The 25,513-nt window shown below is 40.2% G+C and overlaps 1 protein-coding gene across 1 annotated transcript in view; it reads left to right on the plus strand.

The window, feature by feature from the left end:
• nampt2 (nicotinamide phosphoribosyltransferase 2) overlaps window positions 1-19,395 on the plus strand; it is a 58,799-nt gene extending 39,404 nt beyond the window's left edge. The window contains 6 exon segments of the mRNA XM_087994576.1: window positions 4,682-4,801; window positions 14,385-14,504; window positions 14,602-14,742; window positions 17,786-17,911; window positions 18,846-18,888; window positions 19,301-19,395. Of these exon segments, the coding sequence (XP_087850702.1) occupies window positions 4,682-4,801; window positions 14,385-14,504; window positions 14,602-14,742; window positions 17,786-17,911; window positions 18,846-18,888; window positions 19,301-19,395 (645 nt within the window).
• Window positions 19,396-25,513: the final 6,118 nt, after the last annotated feature.

A 25,513-nucleotide genomic window follows, 5' to 3' on the forward strand; every position in this document is an offset into this window, starting at 1 on the left:
ACTAAATTGGAAACTCTTTACAGAAGCTTTTTCTGTTAAATAAGATTCTATGGTTTATATCTTTACAGGGATGGATTTGATGAGCAACAGATGGACTTTTGAGGGCAAAACCATGTGTGTGGATTTTCTTGTAATGTGGATTCTAATTTCACAATATGTGCCTATTTGTTTGACAGAATCCCCATTCAGGACATTGTTCTAATTGATTGACTTGCCTTGGCTGAGGAATAGGCTGCAGCTATAGGTATGGAACCTGCAGCTGCTAGTGGGAGCACAGGCCTGTGGGTTGTTCACTCTTTGATTACTACTCCTCGCCCACAAGCAGTGCTGCAAAGATTTCTCCCCGTGCTCTGCTCACCTGAGTTGAATTGCATGAATTTCAAAGGACTCAGAGAAGTTAGCCAGTTATCACAGAGTTGTACTTTAAAGGGAATACAATGAGGGAGAATCCCTAGTCAGTGAGGGGCACCAAAGGAAGTCTCCAGTAAGTATGAAAAGGAGTGGTAGTGAGAACGAAGACTCATTCATCATTCAGCAGAGGGTGGTGATGGTACTCAGCCAGTTCAAAAAGCTATAGTGAGGAAGGAACCCCAGTTGGTGAAGTTATAAATGGAGGAACACTGCATACTCACACTGCATTACATCACTATAGCCTTAGGTGTTTGACATCAATGACAAGGTGAAACGGGGTAATGTTGGTTCATTTACACTCTTCAAGTGTCTGTTTTAGTGTCTTTGTCACTGTTGGACCTGGTGAAGTTATATCTGTCTAAGAGTTGAGCAGCCTCTCCAAATATCCTGAGGATTAGAGTGCTTGTCATGGTCCAGCATTGCTCATCTCTCATAAGGAGCCAACTCTTTAATTGCAAATAGCCTCATACATGCTTGTACTTTAATGTGAACTACACAGAGGCTAAAAGCAATGTGCAGGAATCGTAATAGGATGTGTGCAGAACAAATGATCCACACTTCCACCTAGCCTGTGAGTGAGAGTATGGAATCAGTGATGATTTCACACATCTCTGCAGGCAAAGTTTCATTCTGTCTATTGGCTTTTCAAGAGAGTGCACTGCCATTCAAGGCTCACAGATATGTAATGGGGAGTTTAAATCTCTATTCTCCCTCAGTGAGGTGATGTGCTGAGAGGAGCTGCAGAAAGCACTTCCTCTCTCACGTTAAATGCTGACCAACAGGATGCTTGAGTATTTCAGGGCAATGCAGCAGTGCCAGTGAACTCAGAAACACTGAAGGTTAATTAACAGTGGAAGAATGAGAAGAAGATCCCTCAGAATTGTTCCCATCCTTCTGCCTGTTATGGAAGACACTTCACTGAACAACATTCATATATCTTTCTGACTGATGCTTTAGTTTAACTCCAGGTCCACATGTACTTTGAATGAACCAGAGGCTGTTTGCCATGTATCCAGCAGAAGGTTACACCATGAAAGGAAGGCCAGATATAGCACATTCATCCTGGATCCAGGTTTCAATGGGCTCTGACTGACTTCTTGAGATTGACAACGCATAGCTCTATTATAGTCTCCACATCCCATGCTCTAAATCTTATATTTTTCATCCTCAGAAGATTGCTGCAGACCCTCATTTTCTCTGCACTGGGACATCTCACTTTGTTGATTCGAGTTATGAAAGTACAATGTGCCGGAATGACACAGCACACCATTTCTGGGCTATACTGCAAAAGCCCCCCAGAGCAGTCTGGGTATTGAAACTCATTCTACGGAGGCTAGGTGTCTGTTTCACTATGGCCCTGGAAAAATCTTCCCCTTAAGGGTTTTGTCACATCATAAGCCATGTTTGGAGAGGATGCCACTTGTTGGCCAGCAGCCATCCCAATATAGCCTGAGGAACTTTGAGATAAGCAGGAACCTATGAGTTCTCCAATATGTACACATATGGCAGCACCTAGAGTATCTGGTGAACTCCTCCAAAATCTGGCATTGATGATCACACGTGGCTGAACACTGGCAGAATGGAAGCATTTTAGGAACATAGGAACAGGAGCAGGTCAATCAACCCATTCAGGTGGCAGTGAGGTGGACGTGAGGACTGCAGATGCTGGAGATTAGAGTGGAGAGTGTGGTGCTGGAAAAACACAGCAGGTCAGGCAGCATCCAAGAAGCAGAAAAATCAACGAAGGGATTATGCCGGAAACGCCGATTTTCCCAATCAGCCTGTTCGACCTGTTCCACCATTGAATGATCAAACATGCCAATGCTTTTTACTTACCCCATCCCCATTTTCTGTTAAAGAATGCTATAGATCAGTGCAAGGATGCTCTCAAAGCAACATGGATGCAGTCTTTAGTGCCCAATCTCTAGAGGATTGTGGCAATGTTGGAGAATCCTCACAAGAGAAGGATATAAACTGGTACAATCTGTAGAAAATGGCATTGGTGACATCTTTGATGGTTTAGGAATTAAGGACTTGGAAATGTCACGCAGGTCCTCAGTTGCTCCTTTGATCAAGCTGCTCGCATAAAAATGAAAGGAAGTTGTAACCTTGATAGCCACAGGATGGGATAACCAGTCATTCCTTCTAAGCACAGACCCTACTGCAGAAAATTATAGCAAAATCAGTATATGAGGCATCTGTTTATTCCTCTCTGCCTCCCCCGGGGAGCTTCACCTGCTGCCTTTTTCTCTGGAGGTTATGCAGCATTCAGTGGACATTGCTCTTCCTACTGGGCTTGCTGATAATGTTGTAATTGCTCCCTCTTTCTACACAGTCTTCACCTGAACACCAAGGTCACAAGGAAGACAGCTTTTAAGATAACATCTGATTACATTTATTTATTTGACATGACAAGGAATGCAATTTCTTTAATAGCCATGATTGCTTGAGGTCATAATTTTCTATGTTCATTGTTGCAGATAGATGAATTGCTGATGAATTACAATTTAATATCAGATGGGTGGCTTGAGTGAATCAATGGCTACATAGTAATAGGGTTTCCCCGACAGGGTCACATATTTCAAAGAATTGCAATCCATCTCCAAAGATAATCCCTGATTTACATTGTCTTCTCTACATATGGTGGCAGCTATTTTCTCTTGTTGTTACAGAGTTGAAGTTGAATAAAAGGCAGTGAGGTTTCAGCTATGTGAGTGACTTGCATGCTCCACCTGAGGTACAGGCTGATCTCCTCACCTTCATATTCTCTTTCGAGTTGCTGCTCCTGGGTTCCCATTGACCTTTTTCCCATCCCACTTGCCATTTATTCCATTTACATCATGGTTAGTTTGTCCTCAACTTACTCTCAGAGTTCATGGCTTTGCAAATTACCATGCCGTTTTGGTCACACACTCTCTCCATGTAGAGGCCAGAATGATTGTCACTTGTGAGAACTCCTCCTGCAGATTCCCCAAAATGCTTTATGAAATCCCACTCTTCTACCTTGAATTACCCCCTTTAACTTAAACATTCCCTCAGGATATAAGTTATAAGTGTTCTTGAGTTCCGAAATGAAATCCTGAAGGGCTAAAGCGCATGAGTTAGTCTGTAAGCAGCCATGAAGATGTGGTGAGATTGGCAGATCTCCAGCATCTGCAGTCCTCATTTTCTCTGAGGTTGGCAGTTTGGCAATGCCAACTTGTGTGGACAAAACATGGAAGGAGCTGTGTCCATAGAGCATGCGGGGAAATGGTGGTGGGCTTCTGAAGGCCCAGAGATAGATGTGCTGAGTTGCTGCCACCAGGCAACTGCTCCGACTTCCATGATGAGAATTGGCAGCGTCTAATTTCTCACATCAATGGCCACTTGTGAGCTGAATAGAAGAGGTGGTATTAGTTAATTATAAGGAACAAATGCCTGGAAATAAGGTAGTTACCACTCAATAGCAAGATTCAAAATTAGCAGTGAAAATAGAATTTCTTTTTCCTCTGTATCAAGAAGCTGAATTTTCCATTATTTGCTATCTTTTTCTAACTTTCTTGCTAATGTAAGAAATTCTACCCAGTGCATCCAATTCTGTGCTCTGCACTTTAGGAATGATATATTCGAGATGGTGCAGGAAACGTTAATGAGAATGGTCCTCATTGAGACTGAGAAACTTCAGATGCAAGCTTAGATTTGTCTCCTTGCAGAAGAGAAGGCTGAGAGGAGATTTGATAATGTACTAAAGCTATGAGGGATATGGACAGTGTGGATAGGAGGCTGTTTATCAATCCTTCAACCAATGGAAACAGAAGTTGCTCGGTAAAAGAAGCAATTGTGACATGAGGAAAAACATTCATGCAGTGAGCATTTAGCATCTGGAATGCATCATCTGACAATCGTGCAGGCAAGTTCAAGTAGACTTTCCAAAGGAAACTGAAAAAGGACCTGAAGAGAAAAAAATCCTGGTCACGAGGGAAAGGGTTGAAACCTGGGAGTTACTGATCTCCTGTTGCAGAGAGAGCACATCAGCCTTATCGATTTTATGATTACATTCTACAGTATCTTGCAAACAGGTTGAATGTGAAGGTTGTAATCTTATTGGAATATTTAAATGGTCAACCCAGCTCCAGGTGGAAATTGAAAATCAACTTTATGACTCTAATTGAAACATAATTCTAATTGGAGTAAGGGTTTATACAAGCTATATTAGTGATGTTGATTCTCTGTGCCGGCTCTAATTCTTCATTATTTTGATTTCTGATTTTCCGTTTAACTTTCCTTACAGTCTACAGCACTCAGAGGTGCTGCCCACTTGGTAAGTTTGCAAAATACAGACACAGTTGCAGGACTTTTGATGGCTCAACAGTTTTACAAATGCAAAATGGCTGGATTTTCAATCCCAGCTGCAAAACTCAGATAATGAGCTTCCTAGAGCAGATTGTCCAGCAGAATCTGAAGTTTTGTAATATGAAGTGATGAATCTTCAGTAAGCTTTGATGCAAAATAAAATTGTAACCAAGTGCTTGCAATCTGATTTAATTCCATGAACATTGTTTTGTTCCTATTTCAGAAAACATTCATTAACTTGCTTGTGTATATGTTATTTGACAATTATGATTTTGTTTTCATGAACTATTTTTATATTGCTTTAATGTAGTAAAGTATGATTTTTTTGGAATTAATTCCATGTATTCATTACAAAATGCAGGTGTAACTGGTAATCTTTTAATGCATTTTATTATACGTTACAGATCACTGCAATTAATACATTGATGTGCCTAATTAGGTCTTTGTTTTATTTATATCCTGTGTTGATTGTGGTGTCAGTGATTCTTCTCAAGATATTAGATTCCAATAACAATTGAAACTTGTTATTTTTATACCTCTCAGCTAAAAACGGAATTGTGATTTTAATAAATAGATCAATAACTGAGTTAGGTTTGTTTTTAAAGTGTATTTTATAGCATTATTGTCAGAAGTTACATCTGGTGCATAATAGTTATTCATTACAAATTGCCATAATATTTGTAATTGGCTGTCCCACTAAATGTAATACTGAATGCAAGATCGCATTAGCCTTTTAAAGTGAAAGTTGTTCTACAAATTATCTCTGTAGGATTTTGCTGAAAAGTGTGTGATGTCTTAAAATTCAATTGATGTAAATTGTCATTTAATCTTGAAATTAGTACAAATCTTGAATGAGGCTCAGCGGGTAGCAAACTTGCTTTTGAGTGACAAAATTGTAGGGTCAACCCCGTCAAGGATTTGCGCATATAATTTAACAGTGCTGCTCTGAAAGTGCAGATTGGTGCTAAGTGGTTAATAAGATGGTAACTGAGTGCTTTGATGCACATTAAAGGTTCCTTCATTAATTTGATGTGTTTTCCTGTTGCCTTGATGAATGTACTTCCCTGAATCAGTTGCTGGTCAAAAATATATTTCCTGTTCATTCATTTAATAGACCCTCTATATGGGACACTGATGTATATTTTGGGGTTTGGATTGCTGCTACTGTTTGCTGATAAGATATTGGCTCATACTGTTATTGTGTTGGGTGGCAGGTCAAGATCTTAAGAGGGAAGCCATTTTCTAAGTAGGCAGCTTTGAGCCAGAAGACATTTCATGGACATAGGAGAGGGTATCTAATATTCCTTCTAGCTCCACAAAAATTAAAGTTAATTTATTTTGCGGTTTTATAAACTCTCTCCAATGAATAAATTAGAGTGTCTCAAGTCACTTAACCCTGGTACATTTGATTTCCAGTTCCACACATTCTTACTTGAAATTTGAAAAAAAGTTGATAATGTGTCTCTTTATAATTCCTCGTGAGTCTGTAATGCCAGCCTATTATTGATATGATTTGGAGATGCCGGTGTTGGACTGGGGTGAACAAAGTTAAAAATCACACAGCACCAGGTTATAGTCCAACAGGTTTAATTGGAAGCACTAGCTTTTACAGCACTGCTCCTTCATCAGGGTGGAACCACCTAATGAAGGGACAATGCTCTGAAAGCTAGTGCTTCCAATTAAACCTGTTGGACTATAACATGGTGTTGTGTGAGTTTTAACTTTATTATTGATATAGAAGTCACACTAATGGTCAAAATCTAGCAGGTTTATCGGCTCACCACAGAAATCTGCCAGCCAATCAGATTGCCCAGCAGCTGTGTGCTCTGAGACCTCTGGAATAGGACTGGGCTGGCACTACAAGCAGTCCCGAGATCCAAAGCCCCAGAGTCCAGGACCAGCTAAATGCAAGTGGCCTCAAGGTGGGATTGGAAATTGAGGCCAGAGGAGGTGGGAAGGGAGAGGTGAGTTTCTTGTTGGAGGGAACAGAGGTAAATGGAGAATTGTAGGGGAAAGCCGCTAAAACCCTCCCTTCTGCCGTCCCCCAGTCCTCACCTTACCACAATTTTACGATAGGATGGACATAGTCTCAGCCAGGCAAAATCGACGTTTCGGGCAAAAGCCCTTTGATGAAGGGCTTTTGCCCGAAACGTCGATTTTGCCTGTCCTCGGATGCTGCCTGAATTGCTGTGCTCTTCCAGCACCACTGATCCAGAATCTGGTTTCCAGCATCTGCAGTCATTGTTTTTACCACCATAGTCTCAGCCAACCCACCTACCCTCACCCCAATTGAGACCTTTAAAAGGGCAATTACTGGACATTAATGGGCTGCTTCCTGCCGCACTTGCTTTTGAGGCTATCACAAAGAGTTTAGGGTTGGTGGAGAAATGGAACAACACACCCTGTTTATTCTTTGGTTGGGAAAGGGTGCAGATGCCTCCCTCACCAGCCTCCTTTCCACATTTCCTGACCTCTACCCCCCCATGATTCTCCTTTCACCTTTGTTCCATCCAACAAGAAACTCACCTCTCCCTCCCCACCTCCTCTGGCTTCACTTTCCAATCCCACCTTGAGGTCACTTGCGCTTAGCTGGTCCTGGACTCTGAGGCTTTGGATCTGGGGACTGCTTGTCATGCCTGCCAAGTCGTATTCCAGTGCTCTCAGAGCACATAGCTGCTAGCCAATCTGATTAGCTGGCAGCAGGGAGACTCCCTGTTAACTGTTGATGGAAATCCTGTCTCCTGACAATTAATGCTTCCTGTATAGCTGTGAGGCAGAAAGACATTCCCTGTTGAATGTTTATGCAGCAGGGTGGGAAACCCCACCATCCAAAACACCCAGACCAATGAGTTTAATTGTTATTTTAATGAAGGAGTAGGAGAGTGGTGATGGACATAATTCAGTCTGTTCAGGCAGAGGCTTTATTCAAGCTTTCAGGACAAGGAAATGAGAAGAACATGTGATTACTAAGCAAGACCTCTAAATGTGTTTTTTTATAAATACTTGTTTATGAACTTTGGACATTGCTGACAAGACCTGCATTTATTGCCCATTCCTAATTGCTTTTGAGAATGTGGTTCAAGAGTTGCCATCTTGAATTCCAAGGGAGTTCCAGGGTTTTGACCTAATGCAAGTAAAGAACATTGGTATAGTTCCAAGTCATGATTACATCTGACTTGTAGGGGAATGTACTGATTAGGCTTGTTTTCCAATATTCTCGAGGTCACAGGTTTTGAAAGTGTTTTCAACGGAATCTTGGCAAGTTGCTGCAAAATGTTTTGTAGAAGAACACCCTGCTGCCACTGCACCATGGAGGAGGATGTGTATCAGTCTCATGGTTTGCTTGCACCTGATGTTCATAGTATTTCTAATCACAGGAAGAGGCCCCTTGACCAATCATGTCAATGTCAATCATTAAACATCATCTGTTTTAATACCATTTCTCAGCATGGCTACTAGTTATTCTATGTGATAGTTCAAATGTTCATTTAAATAATTATTTATTGTCTTAAGGGTTCCTATTTTTACCACTGTTTTAGCTTAAGATATCTACAACCCTCTTGGTGAAAATTCTTTCCTTAAATCCCCTCTAATCTTCCTGGCCCTTAACTTAAAACTGTGGCCCCTAGTTATTAACCCCTCTACTATGGGAAATGATTCTACTCTTTCCATGCTCCTCACAACTTTGTACACACCACCTTAGCCTTCTCTATTTAAGGAGAACAATCCCAAACTATTTAAATCTCCCTTCATATCTAAATCGGTAAAGCCCTGCCAACATCCTGGTGAATCTCTTCTGAACTCTCTTGAGGTAATCATATCCTTTCGATAGTGAGCTGACCAGAACTGCACACAGTAATCCAGCTGTAGCCTAACTAATGGTACATACAGCTCCATATAACTTTCGTGCTCTGTATTTAATCTCTTGATTAATAAAGGCAGCTATTCCAAATGCCTTCTCAACCACCTTGTCTATTGTGGTGCTGCCTTCAAGAATCTTTGGCCAAGCACAGGTGGTGCTATGTATTATTTTGGGTCTTACTATTCAACATGTGCTCCCTTGTTTTATTAGTCGTCCCAAAATGCATCACCTCATACTTTTCAGGATTATATTCTATTTGCCATTGTTCAGTTCATCTGAACCGCCCTTCTATATTATCATGGAATCTAAGGTTTTCTTCCTTGCTGTTTATTACACCACTAATTTTTATGTCATCTGCAAACTTACATACATCCTACATTCATGTCTGAATCATTAATGTAAACAACAAATCACAAGAGACCCAGCACTGAACTCAGTGGTATGCCTCTGGATACAGGCATCCAGTCACAAAAACAAGATTTGATCATCACCCTCTGCTTCGATTAGATTAGATTACTTACAGTGTGGAAACAGGCCCTTCGGCCCAACAAGTCCACACCGACCCGCCGAAGCGTAACCCACCCAGACCCATTCTCCTACATTTACCCCTTCACCTAATACTATGGGCAATTTAGCATGGTCAATTCACCTAACCTGCACATTTTTGGATTGTGGGAGGAAACCGGAGCACCCAGAGGAAACCCACGCAGACACGGGGAGAATGTGCAAACTCCACGCAGAGAGTCGCCTGAAGCGGGAATTGAACCCGGGTCTCTGGCGCTGTGAGACAGCAGTGCTAACCACTGTGCCACCGTGCCGCCCACACTTCCTCTCACTAAGCCCATTTTGCATCCAATTTACCAAATGGCCCTGGATCGCTTGGACTGTTAGCTTCTTAATCAATTTTCAAAAAGATGTAGACTACATCAACTGCATTCCCTGACCTACACATTTTGTCACCTCCTCAGAAAATTCAGTCAAATTTATTAGACGTAATCTCCCCTTGTCAAAACCATGCTGACTTTCCTTGATTAGTCCTTGTCTATCCAAATGGGAGTCTGTCAGAATTTTTCCAATAGTTTCCGTAACACAGCTGCTGCAGTCAATTATTAGCTTGCAGTTTCCTGATGTATCCCTATCGTCTTTCTTGAATAACAGCAGTGCATTAGCTGTCCTCCAGTCCTCTGGCACTCCTCCTTTGGTCAGAGAGGATTTGAAAATTAATGTCAGGGCCCCTGCAATCTTCTCCCTTGCCTCCCACAGCAGCCTGGATACATCTTGTGTGGACCTGGGGGTGTATCCATTTCCAAGTCTGCTAAAATGCTAATCTCTCCTCGCCCTCAGTGTTAATTAATTCAAATATATCACAGTCCCTCGCTCTGATTTCCTTCTCTACAGTGAATACAGATGCAAAGCACTTATTTAAAATCTCAGCTATATCTTTTGACTCCAAACACAGGTTGTTAATTTGTAAATGTGAATATAGTCTTGGGTCAGAATGACGAAATCAATCACTTGACACCCAGGTTCACTTCCAGCATCAAAGTGTTTATTGTTGTGCATCGACGGGGAGAAAATCTCTGTGCACGCGAGGGGCTTCTCCACTGAACAAATGAAAATGTACACTTGTTATAGATTTACTTTTAGACTGTCTTTGGCTGATACAAACCAATTGTAATATTAATTGATTATAAAAACATTCAATCAGGTTAATTATTTGCCAGTTCATCTTTAGCTCATCTTATGATTTCATGATGTTTAACAGACACCCTTATTCATTACCTTTGGGCCTTCACAATGCATTATATTCAGTTACTTTCCAGACTTTAGGCTACTGCAATAATTTCTGCTCATAGGAAAGGTCCTTTTCTAGCTGCCTTCGACTGTATATCTACAGGAAATCACTTAATGCTTGTATACCTGAAGTTCTGAAGTAATTAGGTCAGTCTCTTTCTTTCTATCCCATGCTAAATATCAAACTTTGGATGAACTTGAAAAGGAGTTTCTATCAACATTTCTCAAGGATGTACCTTATCAAACCATATCGATACAAGCAGCTGCATCTGCTTCAGTTTAACCAGAGTTCATTGTGTGTATTTCACAAGAGCCATTGTGTGTTATCTTGATCTTGTAACCTTGGATATGCTTCCTCCATGAAGGTTACAATTGCTCTTGTTTGTACTTTAGCTTCAAATAGCAGACTATTGAAGCTGCTGTTTCAGCTAAAATTCTTCCTTCGCCATTTTAAGTCAACTGATACCCACTTTCAGCCATTTTGTGCTGTTTCAGCTATGAGCAGCCCGAACAGTAGTTTTACAAAATAAAACTTGCATTTGACGTATTTGTGAGTATTCTCTGAAGGTATAACAATCTGTAACAAAATGAAAGAAAAAGCAATCAATGCATGCTGAATGCAGCATTACAGAGGGATTGGAGTGTCCTCGTGCATGAAATACAAAATATTAGTATGAGGATACAGCAAATAATTAAGAAGACATAGAATGTTGGCCTTTATTGTAAGGGTGATGGAGTATAAATGTAGGGAAACCTTAGTACAACTGTTAAAAATCACACCGGGTTATAGTCCAACAGGTTTATTCGGAAGCACTAGTTTTCAGAGCACTGCTCCTTCATCACGTAGCTAGTGGGGCAGGATCATAAAACACAGAATGAATAGCACATGTTCTTCACAGCCTGCAACACATTATCGATGAGGATGAGCACCTCGCCAAGACCTTTCCTACGCATCCACTTCTCACCTTTAAACAACCGGCAAACCTTAAACAGACCATTGTTCGCAGCAAACTGCCCAGCTTTCAGGACAGCATTGACCACAACACCTTAGAACCCTGTCATAGCAACCATTGCAAAACGTGTCAGAGTGTCTACATGGATACCACCATTATGCGGGTGACACCACCCACCATGTATGCATAGCTTCTCATGTGACTCGACCAATGTTGTCTATCTCTTACGCTGGAGGCAAGGATGCCCCGAGGCATGGTAAATTGGCAAGACAAAGCAGACGCAATGACAATGGATGAATGGATACCATCAACAATTGCCAGACAGGGATGTTCCATCCCTGTCAGGAAATGCTACTTCAGCGGTCAGAGATTTTCAGCCTCGGATATTTGGGTGACCGTTCTTCAAGGTGGACTTCAGGATATGCAACAATGCAGAGTGGCTGAGCAGAGGCTGATAGCCCACTTCGACACCCATGAGGATGGCCTCAACCAGGACTTGGGGTTCATGTCACATTAAAGGTGACCCGACTACACAATACACTCTTTCACACACCCTCACACACAAGCATGCATACACACACATCCTTACATACTCACACTCACGCAGACCCTCTCTCATACACATGCTCTCTCAGACACACACACATATCTCCATATTCACACCCAAGCATACACCCTCTCACAGGCTTATACTCCGTCATACTCACAGACACACTCTACCAAGCATGCACGCGTGCACACACACATGCACTCACACTATCTCCCACATAGTCTCTCTCCCTCACATGCATGCACACATAAGTCTATGAGGTAAATTTGCATTTGCAGAATTGTATTTGCAGATACATTCTATTTTGCTCAAAAGCACACAATCTGTCGGCAGTCAATCCATGTGATATTTTATAAATTCCTACTTTGGAAATAGAACCACTCTGACTCAAGATTGGAACACAGACAGACTCTAACTTCACACCTTTAATGCATTGTCTGAGCTGCGATGTCACCTTTTTAAATAAAACCTTAAGTTATCTCGGGAATGTGACGTGAAAGAAATTCTAAGATTTATATACTAATAAATCGAAATTTGCGACTGATTCTAAAAGATGAAAGACTTAATAGCAATCTAGGTTTGTTCAATATATCGTATCAGTTGCATGATACAATGATCTTGTGCTATAAATTCTGTGTCTGATGATCCTGCGCCACTAGCTACCTGACGAAGGAGCAGCACTCCAAAAGCTAGTACTCCCAAATAAATCTGTTGGACTATGACTTGGTGTTGTGTGATTTTTAACTTTGTCCATCCCAGTCCAACACTGGCACCTTCTCATCACTAGTACAACTGGACAGGATTTTGATGGGACTGAAACTCTAGGAAAGTGTATAGTTTTAGCAGGATATGACAGGATTATGATCCCAGCTGATGTTATTACTGGACAACTCAGATCCCAGACTGAAATCTGGCTTGCTAGATTATGTTTTGTTTTGGTTTGATTTTTACAAGGTGGTTTCTCACCGAGACAGGAGCACACAATATTGCAGATTTTGTATTAACAATAAAACAAGTTTATTAAATAAAAAGAAAAGAAAATAGAATGAATTAATCTATTTGCTTATGGTACAAATTCAAATACTTTTAAACACACAAAGTATAATCCCAAAACATTCCATTATAAGATTTTTAAAAATCAACATCCCTTGTGTAGCATCCAACAGCAATGCCTCTCCAGTACTCCCAATGGAATTCCCTTCTCTATCACCTCGAAAGATTGAAGGATATGTTGATTCAAACTCCTGGACTTAACCTCTGATGGGCGTATTCCTGAGACCATCATCCAACTGAGTTTAAACAAACTCAATAAAGCCCTCTTCAGGGTTTTATCCCAACACTTTCCGACTGGGACTATCACAAACTCCTTACTCTTATGTAATTTAGTTTTATTATACTCTCCTCTTCTCATGAGCACAGTACTACCCAAAGCAAAGTAAAACTGAAACAAATAAACCTCTCCCTCTAGGCTTAAAAGAATCTCCAATCCAGGAAGTGATATCAGAAATCTTGAGCTACAATTGCCTACCTTGCTAGGTAATAAAATTTAAAAAAAATAAAGACGAGTTATGCTGCCAAAGTAGCCCTGTCAAACTGTTTCTCAAATAAATCACTACAGAAATATTTTACAAGTTAATTAATAACTTTAGACAAACATCATTGAAATTGGAATTAGACTACTCAGCCTTGGTTGGAATATGGTGGTGTTGTGTTTAAGTTACAGAATTTGTAAACTGGAGGACTGCACAACATTATATCAACCCCTACAAGGATAATTTCAGACTTTAAAATTCATTTTCAAAAAATATTTGGAATTATAAAGTCAATTAACTGTTGGATCATTGTCATTGATAACATGCAACTGGCTCACTTGTACTTGAGAAAAGCAAACTTGCTTTATTCTTTGGTCTGGCACATACATGACTCCAGTCGTCTCAAAATGGATAATTCTCCAGTCCCTTTAGGGATAGCCATAAAGTCAACTTTGCCAAAAATGATAAAAGCACAGCAATGCTTTTTAAATATAAATTCAGGTTGCTGATAGTTGTCAGAATGATAAGATTTCTTTTTTATCCCGGGCTGAATTTGAACTCAAGCATCTAAATATGACTCAGTCCCCACATAACATGCTCCTTTTTATGCAAGAAGTGATCAATTGACCAGAATTTTGATTAGGAAATTCTTTAAGTAATGTAGACAGGGATTATTTGCCTTACTCTTGGTTTATTTATGTAGATCAGTATTATTTACAAAAAACTTAATATGGATCATTATCAAAATGCATCTGTAAAACCTTGTAAACAATACAAAACATACTTTTGCCATGGCTAAATTATTAAATTCATTAATGTTTATGAGGCTTAGTGGTGATCTAGCAGAAGTGATACATATTTTAATACAGACCATGACATTTTTTTTTAAATGATGTCTTAAGAGATTATTCAGCAAAAAAAAAGCAATGAATATCTTCTCATACGTGCAGGTCCTGAGAATATTGGCAGAAGTTTTTGGAAGTACCTTGAACTGTCAGGGCTACACGCTACTACCATCTTTCATCCAAGTCTTTCAAGGAGCTGCTATAAATCTACTCTCAATAGAAAATGTACATGGATTCTTTTTCCTTTTTTTTATTGGTGTCATAAATTAACTTCATCTACAGATGTTCACTTTGAAATCTGGATTTTTATTTTATCTTCCAGATCCTAACAGCTCTTAAAAATGAATACTGGAGTCCAGAAAACATTGTTTTTGGTTGTTGTATGGCTCTTCTACAGAAGCTGAACAGAGATACACTAACTTGTTCTTTCAAGTGTAGTTATGTTGAACAGAATGGAAAAGGGGTTAAAAAAAAATGCTTACTGGTTTGAGTTATGCATAATAGAGTTGATAGAACAGGAAAAGAAATTGAGTATTTGGATGGGTATTACAAGGAAATATCAGCAGATTGGCACATTTGAGTTGTCCCATGGAATTCACATGTGTCATATCAATAGCTATAAAATATTTCATCAAGTTTTGATTGCTTTTCATAGTTATGGCTTTCCAATTCACCAGTGTTTTGAAATATATAGAGGCGTCTGTGTCATTTTGCAAGGCTATGCAGTGCAGACTGGAAATTGGGCACACACTGCCTCTGCTTCTGATTGTTCAACCATTTCATTTTATAGTCAGCAAGTTGTGAGCAGTGTGCAAGTGAATTCTAATTATGCATTTCCAATTGGGAAGGATCTTGAAAGCAGGATGTGTTCTCTTTTCAACAACCTTTCTTAAATGACATACAAACTTTGGGTATTCCATTTTGACCTTCAAAATACACAACCAGTCATTGCTATTGCAAAGTGGGTGCTTTAAAATGACCTTAAAGGCTTGAAACAGTATACCTGTTTTCTGATTTAGAGATTATTAAAAACCCGCAACTTTTGCTTTATAGTTACATTAAAACGTACTTGTTTTTGAACATATTTTAACTGCATTGAATACAGCCTTCTATTTAAATAGACTCAGAATCATCATACCCATACTGTTCGATAAGTGGCCATCCAGCTTAATCCCACTTTTCCACTGTAGCCTTGCACATTACAATGTTTCAAGTGAATATCCATGTACTTTTTCAAACGTTGAGGGTTTCTGCCTTTCCAGGAACTATAGGTCCAGGTTATCACCACTCTGTGTGAAAAATAATCCCCTTGAACCCCTCTGACTGCCTTCCCTAAATTTATGCTTCTAGTTATGGCCTCCTCAACCAAAGGAAGTAAGGTTTATCACTCCTCCTAAAATCTTTTATAATTTTATATACTTAAATTAGGTCACCCCAATCTTATCTGTTCCAAAGAAAATAGTCCTAACCTCTCCAATCTCTCTTTATAACCAGAATTCTCCAGTCCTGGAAACCTACTTGCAAATATCTATACCCTCTCATAAAATCACATCTTTCTGCGAGTGTAGTGGTTGGAGCTGCAAATAGTACTCTATGAACTAATAATTTATGCAGTTTGTGGTCTTATGCTCTATACTTCAGTTAATGAAGTCAAGTTGTCTAATTATCTATTATCATTGGTTTGGTGTGTCTGAACACTTGAAAAATGGGAGCTCCAATTTTTCTTTTAACGTTTGCTTTTCATGAGTAGAAATGCCAGGAGCAGGAAAGCTGTCTGAACGGTGTGAAAAAAGAAATCCACACTCACCTTCTTAGAATGCTAGCTGGGTGTTTGTTTTAAGGCCTTCTTCAAAACGAAAAGCAAAGATTAAACTGCTCTAAAACACATTTTCAACAAGAACTGGGCATAAGCAACAGCTGCCCAACTTCCTATTTGTAAGTCAGTTTTGGATCCAGTTTGCCAACTTGCCTTGACTCCTGTAAGCTCTTACCTTCTGGACCAGCCTTCACATAAGACTTTTTCAAAGGCCCGACTGAAGTCCAAGTAAATCACATCAGCTGCACTACCTTTATCATTTTTTCAAAAAACTGAACTAAATTAGTTATAAAGAATCTCACTGAAACAAATTTGTGCTGACTATCCCTGATTAATTTCTGCCTTTCCAAAATTGATTGTCCTTCAGAATTTGTTCCAACAATTTCCATACACTGATGTCATTTGAACTGGTTTGTCATTACCTGTCCTATCACTGCTGCTCTTATGGAACAAAGGAACTACATTAGCTATCCTGCAGTCATCTGGCACTTCATTTATAGCCAGCAAATGATTAAATATATACATCAGGGCCACAGTAATCTCCTCCCATGCCTCCACAGCAGCCTAAGATACATCTCATCAGGGCCTGGGGATTAATGCACCTGCATGCCTATTTAATACATCTAATAACTCCTCCTTATTAAATCTAAGGTCTTCTGGAACCTCCCTGTTCCAACCGATATCCCTGGCTCCAATATCTTTGGTCTTTGTGAAGAAAGATGAGAAATATTTGCTTAAGACCTCACCCATTTCCACTGACTCCACATACAAGTTGGCTGTTTGGTCTCTGATAATCCTGGTAATCCTCTTACTCTTAATATACTTTTAAAAAGCCTTAGGTTTTTCTTGATCCCATCTGCCACAAAGATTTTGTGACCCCTCTTTGTCTTGCTAATTTCCTTTTCAGAAAATTTCTACACCCTTTGTACTTTTGAACATATGCTTTCTTGCCAGAGTTTCTTTGACTTGCTGCCTTTACCCTTCACTCTTAGAGGAACACGCTGGTCCTGACTTCTCACTATAATACTTTTAAAAGACTCCCACTTTTCAGATATAGATGTACCTGCAAATAACTGCTCTCAGTCTATGTTTACCACTATCTAACAAAATTGAAATTAGCCTTCCCCAATTTGGACACTTGACAACTGCACTATCCTTTTCTACAATGACTTTGAAACCTACACAGTTATAGTCACTATTCCCAAAATGCTCACCCAATGAAGTGGCAACTACTTGACTGATTTCATTCCTGAAGATTAGATATAGCACTGCCCCATCTCGAGGTGGACTATCCATTTACTGGCACAGAAAGCTCTCCTGGATGTGCATTAAAGATTCCACACTGTTTAGGTCAGAGGAGTTAGGCGACTTTATCTGCACATGCAATTAGAATATTCATTCAACATCCACTGTTATTTCATGAATCATATTTGCTTTTGGGAACGTTGCTGTTTTTAAAGCATGACAAAGTGTGATGGTTTTAAATATTTCACTAATTCAGTGTATGCAGATATTCTCTAATTATTAGAGTTATTACAAGACAGCTCTGGAGCAGTAGAACTTGGACCTGGGCCATTTGGCTCATAGGTAGGCACACGACACCCTAATTCAGTGCATGCATTGCAAAAGTGACAATCCACAACACCTGTCCTTGTTTCAGCACATAACTCCTTCTGTGTTTTATAATCAGCTGGATGTCTATAAACAGCCAGTGAATGATCGGATCAAACATTCAAAGAGGGGGCAGCTAACTCTGAGGAGAAATCCGGATCAAATAATTGAAACAGTACAAGAAGGGAAAGGGAATCCAGAGGAGGTATGGCCAATTAATAACTTTCATTCTTGTATCCTTTGAGTTGAAACGGTGGCTTTACTCAAAGGGAAAGGGATGGGTATGCAGAGTGGAGAGAAAGGAAAAGCTTTAAATACCACTGAGATACAAATTGAGATTAATAGCTGCAACTGTTTCATGGGAAAATTTGGGAGCAAGTTTTCGATTAAACTAATTATCTGTTTTGATGGCTGAAATCTGATCAAATGTTCTTGAAAACTGAAAGAGTTGGTATTCAGGGTCAGGTACATCACAATATACACAAAGTTTAACCTTATGTAAGAGTGAGTTTCAAATGTTGTTATTTGGGGTACTCCACACAACTGTAGACACACCCAAGAGAGACATTTTCCCTAAATTTTAAAAGGTAGTGTCACCTGAAAATGATAAATATTTTTGCTATATATCACCTTTTGTGTACACAGACACAACATCATAATATGCTAATAAACTAATACTGGAAGTTTAAAATTAGCAGTAGTATATATATGTCTCATGGTTCAGTGTTCAAGGTAAGTAGTGCATCCAACTCCAGACTGACTGAACTCTGATGAACTCTATTTCTTGGAGAAGAAATACATTTCTCACTTTAGTCTCTTCTGTTTCTCAGTAAATCCACTTCTAAAGATCATTTATTGTACCATTAAAATGGCTTGGTTCTAAATATCCACTTTCCGCTTTAGCATATTTAAAACTTGCACAAAAATGTTTCACTCAGTCTGAGCATTTCTGTGAAGTGCAGATGTACTACTTGTGTTAAATAGCATGCAAACTGCACGATTTGGTTTCAGAAAGTTCACCTTCTAAATGGAGTGGACTAATTCCAACATTACAGTACAAACTGGAATTTCCTAAAATTTGTATTAAATGTTCGGGCATGAGTTCTACATTATGGAGAAAATATTTTACTTGTCTTTAGGACCTCATGGTTGCTGTTTTTGAGAATGGAAATATTCTCCAAGAATACGTGGAGGCTGAGGGGTAACCTTATAGAGGTTTATAAAATCATGAGAGGTGTGGAAAAGATAACCCCCCCCCCCCCCCCGGCTTTTACCTGGGGTGGGGGAGTCCAGAACTAGAAGTCAGAGGTTAAGGGTGGGAGGGGAAAGATTTAAAAGGGACCTAAGGCACAACTTTTTTCACGCAGAGGGTGGTGTGTGTATGGAATGCACTGCCAGAGGAAGTAGCGGAGGCTGGTACAATTACAACATTGAAAAGACATCTGGATGGGTATATGAATAGGAAGGGTTTAGAGGGATATGGGCCAAGTGTTGGCAAGTGTGATAAGATTGGGTTGGGATATCTGGTCAGCATGTACAAATTTGACCAAAGGGTCTGTTTCCATGCTGCACATTTCTATGACTCCATGATTCTAATACATACTTGAAGAGGTACAATCAAATGCAAAGCTGCAAGTTAATGAGTTGTCATACCCCAACCCAAATGTAGAGTTGCTACGTGGAAGTTGATTAAAATGCAATTCATAACATTAGAGCAAAATACAAAACTGTGCAGTCATTTGGAAGCATTGGTTAAAGTACTATCGGCTGCTGAAAAAACAATGGCTAAAACAAGCAGTCTACAGTTTAATATTCAAAAGAAGAAACCAAGTTCGAAAATTTCATTAGTAAAAATATTCTGGAAGAACTTAAAAATGGAACATGTTTTCAATGACATTTTGATCATATAGCTTTGTAATGGTTAAATGTTCTCAATAGGGGATCCAAAACGGCGGCGATCTAGGAGTCCGAGGAAACTTCTAAAAGTTAACTTACCTGCGTTTCCAGCCGTCCAAAGATGCCGAAAAAGGGTGGAGGAGCATCCGAGGCCAGGTCTGCAGCCCAGCCTGCAGGGTCGTCAGAGTCGATTACTTTCCAGGCCCTGGTGAACGAGCTTGTGAAATCTCGCGAGATGTTGGGGAAACAGATAGAAGAGAAGCTGGCTCCAATCTCTATCATGTTGCAGAAGCATGAGCAACAGCTGGAAGACCTGGAAAAAAGGACGGATGAGGTTGAGCACAGGGTGGAACATGATTTGCAGAACATAAAAACTACATAAACGAATACCACTACATTTAGTAAAACTACAAAACTATTAAAAAATGAAAACAACAAAAACCAAAAAACAAACCAATATTTAAAGTGCCAAAGGCACTGAATAGGGGAACTCACCCCCTCCCCAGAGCGGGCATCTACCCATCCCAAACTGCCCATAAGTAGGCATCTAACCATCCTCCTCTCTGATGGAAGCTGATGCCAGTTCACCCAAGGATAAGATCCAAGCTCTGGAGTCTCAGGTCTGTAATTTGCATAACCAAGCAGATGATCTGAAGAACAGGAGCAGGAGAAAAAACATTCAGATAATCAGTCTGCCAGAGGGTAAGGAAGATGAGTGGCCTGCAGAATTTATTGAGGACTGGCTGACAAAATTCTTTAACTTGGAGGCTGGCATGAGAGGATTGAAGATAGAGAGGGCTCACTGGGTCACGGTGCTGAGATCGGGTCTGGGTCAACGTCCTCATCCTCTCCTGGTGCAGTTCAAACACTACAGCGATAAGGAAAGAATCATGGAAACTTCCAGAATTCAGGGGAAGGATCCAAAGGCCCTAATTTATGAGGGCTCAAAGATCATGCTCTTCCAAAACTTCTCAGCAGCGGTGATCCAGAAAAGAAAATCTTATGACTGGGTGTCAAGAAAAGACTGAAGGAGCTAGGGATTCAATATTCCGTGAGGTATCCGGCAGTTCTTTGGTTCACCTTAGATGGAGCCATACATCTCTTTGACACATCAGTGAAGGCAAGAGACTTTCTAGACAAATTAACCTAATTATGAACAATTTAGTATGTATGGATAGTAGTATTGTTTGAGTATGTCTTTGTCGTTTTGTAAAAGAGACAGAGGAAGTCTGGTTGGAGTTTTCTTTTTTTTCTATTGATAATAATTTGGTTTAAACTATGTTTGGCAGCAGTTGAGTTGCGTATTTTCAATTTCTAAGTTAAGATATACCAAAGGATGGGTGGGGTATTTACCCTTTTTTTTCTTTAAAAGCTTTTTGTTTTATTCATTTTGGTATTCTATGGTATGTTTACTTTCTTTGCTGCTTGTGGTCATGTTGCAGCTCTAGCTGAGAGAAGTGAAAGTGGGTGGGTTGGTTAGATGCCTACTTATGGGCAGTTTGGGATGGGTAGATGCCCGCACTGGGGAGGGGGTGAGTTCCCCTATTCAGCGCCTTTGGCACTTTAAATATTGGTTTGTTTTTTGGTTTTTGTTGTTTTCAATTTTTAATAGTTTTGAAGCTTTACTAAATGTAGTGATCTTCGTTTCTGTAGTTTTTATGTTCTGCAGATCATGTGACACTAAGACTCAGCGATTTGTTTTTCGAGTTCCTCCTCTCTGGAATTTAAATGTTACTGCAGAAGGTTATGGCTAATGACTTGATTAAATATTTTACCTGGAATATTAAGGGAAGTCACTCACCAATTAAGAGGAAGAAGATACTCTTGAGTCTTAGAAAGGAGAAGGTGGATATTGCTTTGATACAGGAAACACTCTTGGATGACAGGGAGCATTTGAAATTACAGGCAGAATGGCTTTGACCGAGTTTACTTTTCATCATATCATACCAGAAATAAGGGAGTGGCTATATTGGTTAGGAAGAATCTTCCATTTAAGTTACTAGAGTGTGTTAAAGACACACAGAGGAGGTTTGTAATTCTTAAAGCTTTGATAAATGGGGAAGAATATGGTGTTTTAAATGTTAATTGCCCTCCAGCTCATCCCCTTAAATGTTTGGGTAGATGCATTTTCTAAACTGATAAGTCTCGAGTCCAGGCATAACATTATAGGGGGAAATTTTAACTGTCTCATGGATCCCACAGTAGACAGGTTGCCCAAAGGTCCCTCGATACCCTCTGTACAAACTAAATAGTTAGTGGGTCTGTGTGTGGAGTTAGGATTGGTGGAAGTCTGGAGGCATCTCCACTGTACAGGAAGGGATTTTAAGTTTTTCTCCAATCCACATGTCACACTAGGATTGATTTTTTTTCTGACCCCTGCAGTAATCCTGGATTTGGTGGCATCTTGTATGATTGGTATATTACCACTCTGATCAAACTCCATTTACCTTATGGTTAAGATTAAGGACGTTACAGTCAGTTTGAGGCACTGGTGAATGGATCCCTTTATCCTCAAGGATAATAAGTTTGTGGAGTATTTCTCTAGGGAATTTTGTGCATTCCTAGACATTACCTCAGGTTTAATTGGTAGTCTATCCGTGCTTTGGGAAACTGCCAAAGCCAATGCTAGGGGGTTAGTTATTTCTAATTCTGCCAGTAGGAAGTGGCAGAAGGGTGAGCAGCAACGTCCCCTTGCAGCAAAGTTGAAGGCAGCCGAGAAGGCTTACTTTGACAGACCCTCGTTGGTTAAACTACAGAGGATTACGGCGCTGTGGTCTGCACTGAATTCTGTGCTCACGTAGACGGCAAAGAAGGAGCTGACCTCTGCAAAGCAAATGTTACATGAGCATGGTGACATGCTAGGCAATAATGAGCATATCTCGCTAGGAAAAGGAGTGCCCCACAAGCCACTACGGCGATCAGGGAAGAGTCTGGGAACCTAACATGTGACTCTAAAAAGATGAATGTGGCGTTCCAGAGATTTTACTCTAAATTATTCCAATCCGAGGATTGTGGGGAGGGGCAGGCTAAAATGGAATCTTTTTTATGGATCTGAAGCTCCCGGGCATGACCCCCGCCCGAACAAGAGTCCTTTCTCAATGCCCCGTTTTCAGAGCAAGAAGTGCAATAAGCTGTGAGGCAGCTTCAGTGACCGACTTCCCAGTGAATTCTATAAGGAATTTATAAACATACTGTCAGGCCCGATGCTCAATATGTTTAATGATTCATACAGTCATGATTGTCTCCCGCCAATTCTAGGAGAGACCAATATTTTACTTATTCTTAAAAAAGGGAAAGTCATGGGGATTGTGCTTCGTACAGGCCCATTTCACTCTTAAATGTGGACTTTAAAATCCTCTCTAAGACTCTTGCATTAATGTTGGAGACTGTGTTACCTTCTATTATTAAAGAGGATCAGATGGGCTTCATAAAGGGCCGCAGATCCTCCAATAATGTTGAGAGGCTGCTTAATGTAATTCATGCATTACAACAACAGTCAATACAGGAACTGGTGATTTCTCTAGATGCAGAGAAGGCATTTGACCGAGTTGAGTGACCGTACCTTTTCTATACACTGGAGCAATTTGGTTTGGGTGAAGTCTTTATAAGATGGGTAAAGGTCCTCTACAGTGGCCCTCTTGCGGTGGTCATCATCACCAATTGGGTACAATCAAGCAATTTTAACAATTTTAACATTTTTAGGGGCAGACGACGGGGCTGTCCCCTTTCACCATTGCTTTCACGTTGTTGATTGAAGCATTGGCAAAGGCCATTCGTGGGAATCCCAATACATCAGCTCCAGAAGTGGGGTCAAAATTACGTAAGATTTCGTGTGCGGATGATGTCCTAATTTTTTTTGTCAAACCCAGCAGTTTCAGTGCCTCGCCTGATACAATGCATCTCCTCGTTTGGCGCTTTTTCAGGGTACAAGATTAATTTTGTGAAATCAGAGGCTATGCCTATGGGTGGTCTTATGAAGGAGCTCGGTCTTTGGGGTGAATATCGATTCCCATTTAGGTGGTCACAGTGGGGTTTTGTGTATTTGGGCATATTGATTACTCCAGTTCTGGATCATCTGTTTAAAGCCAATTTTGTTCAATTATTTGACAAAATTAAACAACACCTTCAAAGATGGCAGGCACTTCCAGTCTCGTGGTTGGATCAGATACCGCTTATTAAGATGAATATTCTCCCCCGTTTGCTATACCCTATACGGATGCTCCCCTGATTTTCAATAAACAAACTCTCAGGAGACTGAATGGCTGGTTCAGCTCCTTTATTTGGCATCATACGTGACCCCTCATTAAATTAGCCAAACTGCAACTGCCTCACAGATTGGGGGGAGTGGACCTTCCAGATATTAAAACCTACCAACTAAGCTTGCTTTTATCCAACATGAGTGACTGGGCTTGTGAGGATCCTCTTTCAATATGGCTAGATATCGAAGCTCACAGGCAGGGTGCCCCGTTACCAGTTTGCTGTTTTGGACAAATGAAGACAGTTAGGGAATATTGCCATAACCCAATAGTGATCAATACTGTTAAAGCATGGAGGGCAATTCGGCAGAGGGAAGGCGATATTGGCAAAACATCTTCATTTACACCTTTAGTGGGTATGCCAGGTTTTCAACCAGGGGTGATAGATTCAGGATTTAAATGTTGGGGTGTGTCTTGCATGGGCGAGCTAGGGGTGTGTCTTGCGATTTATTTGAGGGAGACGTAATGATGTCCTTTGATCAGTTAGTACTGAAATACGTGCTATCTAATAGGGACGTCTTTTGTTTTTATCAAGTCAGGGATTTTATTCAAAAAAAGACTACATTTTTGACTGATCCCTACAAATCCGACATAGAGAGGGGGGGGGGGGGGGGGTTCAGTGCTAAGAATATACTTTCTGTCAGTATTTTATATCAACAATTGGGAGGTGTCCCCTCAAATGAGTTTGATCGACTCTGCAGGGTGTGGGAGAGAGAGTTAAGTGTTGAAGTTTCCTCAGAGGCATGGGAAGACGTTTGGGAAAATTCAAGAAATATATCAGTTTGCAATAGGATCCATGCCTTACAGTTGAAGATTTTCCACATGGTTCACTTGGCTTCAGACTGTTTTTCAAAATTTAAACCAGGGGTATCTTCAACATGCCCCAAGTGAAAGGTCTGTACAGGCACTCTTACCTATTGTCTGTGGTCTTGTGGTAGGCTCCAAACATATTGGAGTGCAATGGAGAGGATTTTAGGTGGAGAAGGACCCTATCTCTCTTCTTCCTGTTCCCTGCAGACACGCATAAGAAAAAAACTTTTCAATATCCTCACTTTCCGCGCAAGAAAGAATATCTTGCTAGGTTGGATATCCAAACCAACCCCGCCAACACCCCCCCCCCCCCCCCCACCTCTCATTTGTACACGAGGGTGGTTTTTTTTAACTTGTGTTCTTTTGTACTGTTTTTAATTGTATTGTTTTGTATTTGTTGTAATATTAAAAAGCCTATTTTTTCAATAAAAATATATTTTAAAAGAATGTTCTCAACAATGAGTTGCTTGCTGTATGTGCAATTTCTGGAAATTAGTCCCAATTTCATGTATTTTTAAAGTAATTAGTAAAGTTAGGATGAAAATATTGTGGAAGCCCTATTTTTGAATGTAGGGACATCAATGCGCAATTGTCTGGCACCCTATCATATTGAGGCAGGCCAGACAAAAGCTTTATATTTCTCCTAATTTATTTAACTTTAAGGTGAAACAGAGTGTAGAATGTACTGTTGACAAACTGCATGCTTAAAAGGGGTTCCAGCAGGATATGTGTCAAGAATATGTTTCAGTTAGCTTGCACATCTTTAAGGGAAGTTGGTACTAATTGTATGAAAGCTGCTGCAGACTTTCTTGGATGATTCATATCAAAGCAAATACTCGGCAAAT

Source organism: Chiloscyllium plagiosum, unplaced genomic scaffold (genome assembly GCF_037043375.1).
Source record: "Chiloscyllium plagiosum isolate Xiang-an unplaced genomic scaffold, Cpla_swu_hap1 HiC_scaffold_14, whole genome shotgun sequence".
Lineage (NCBI taxonomy): Eukaryota > Metazoa > Chordata > Chondrichthyes > Orectolobiformes > Hemiscylliidae > Chiloscyllium > Chiloscyllium plagiosum.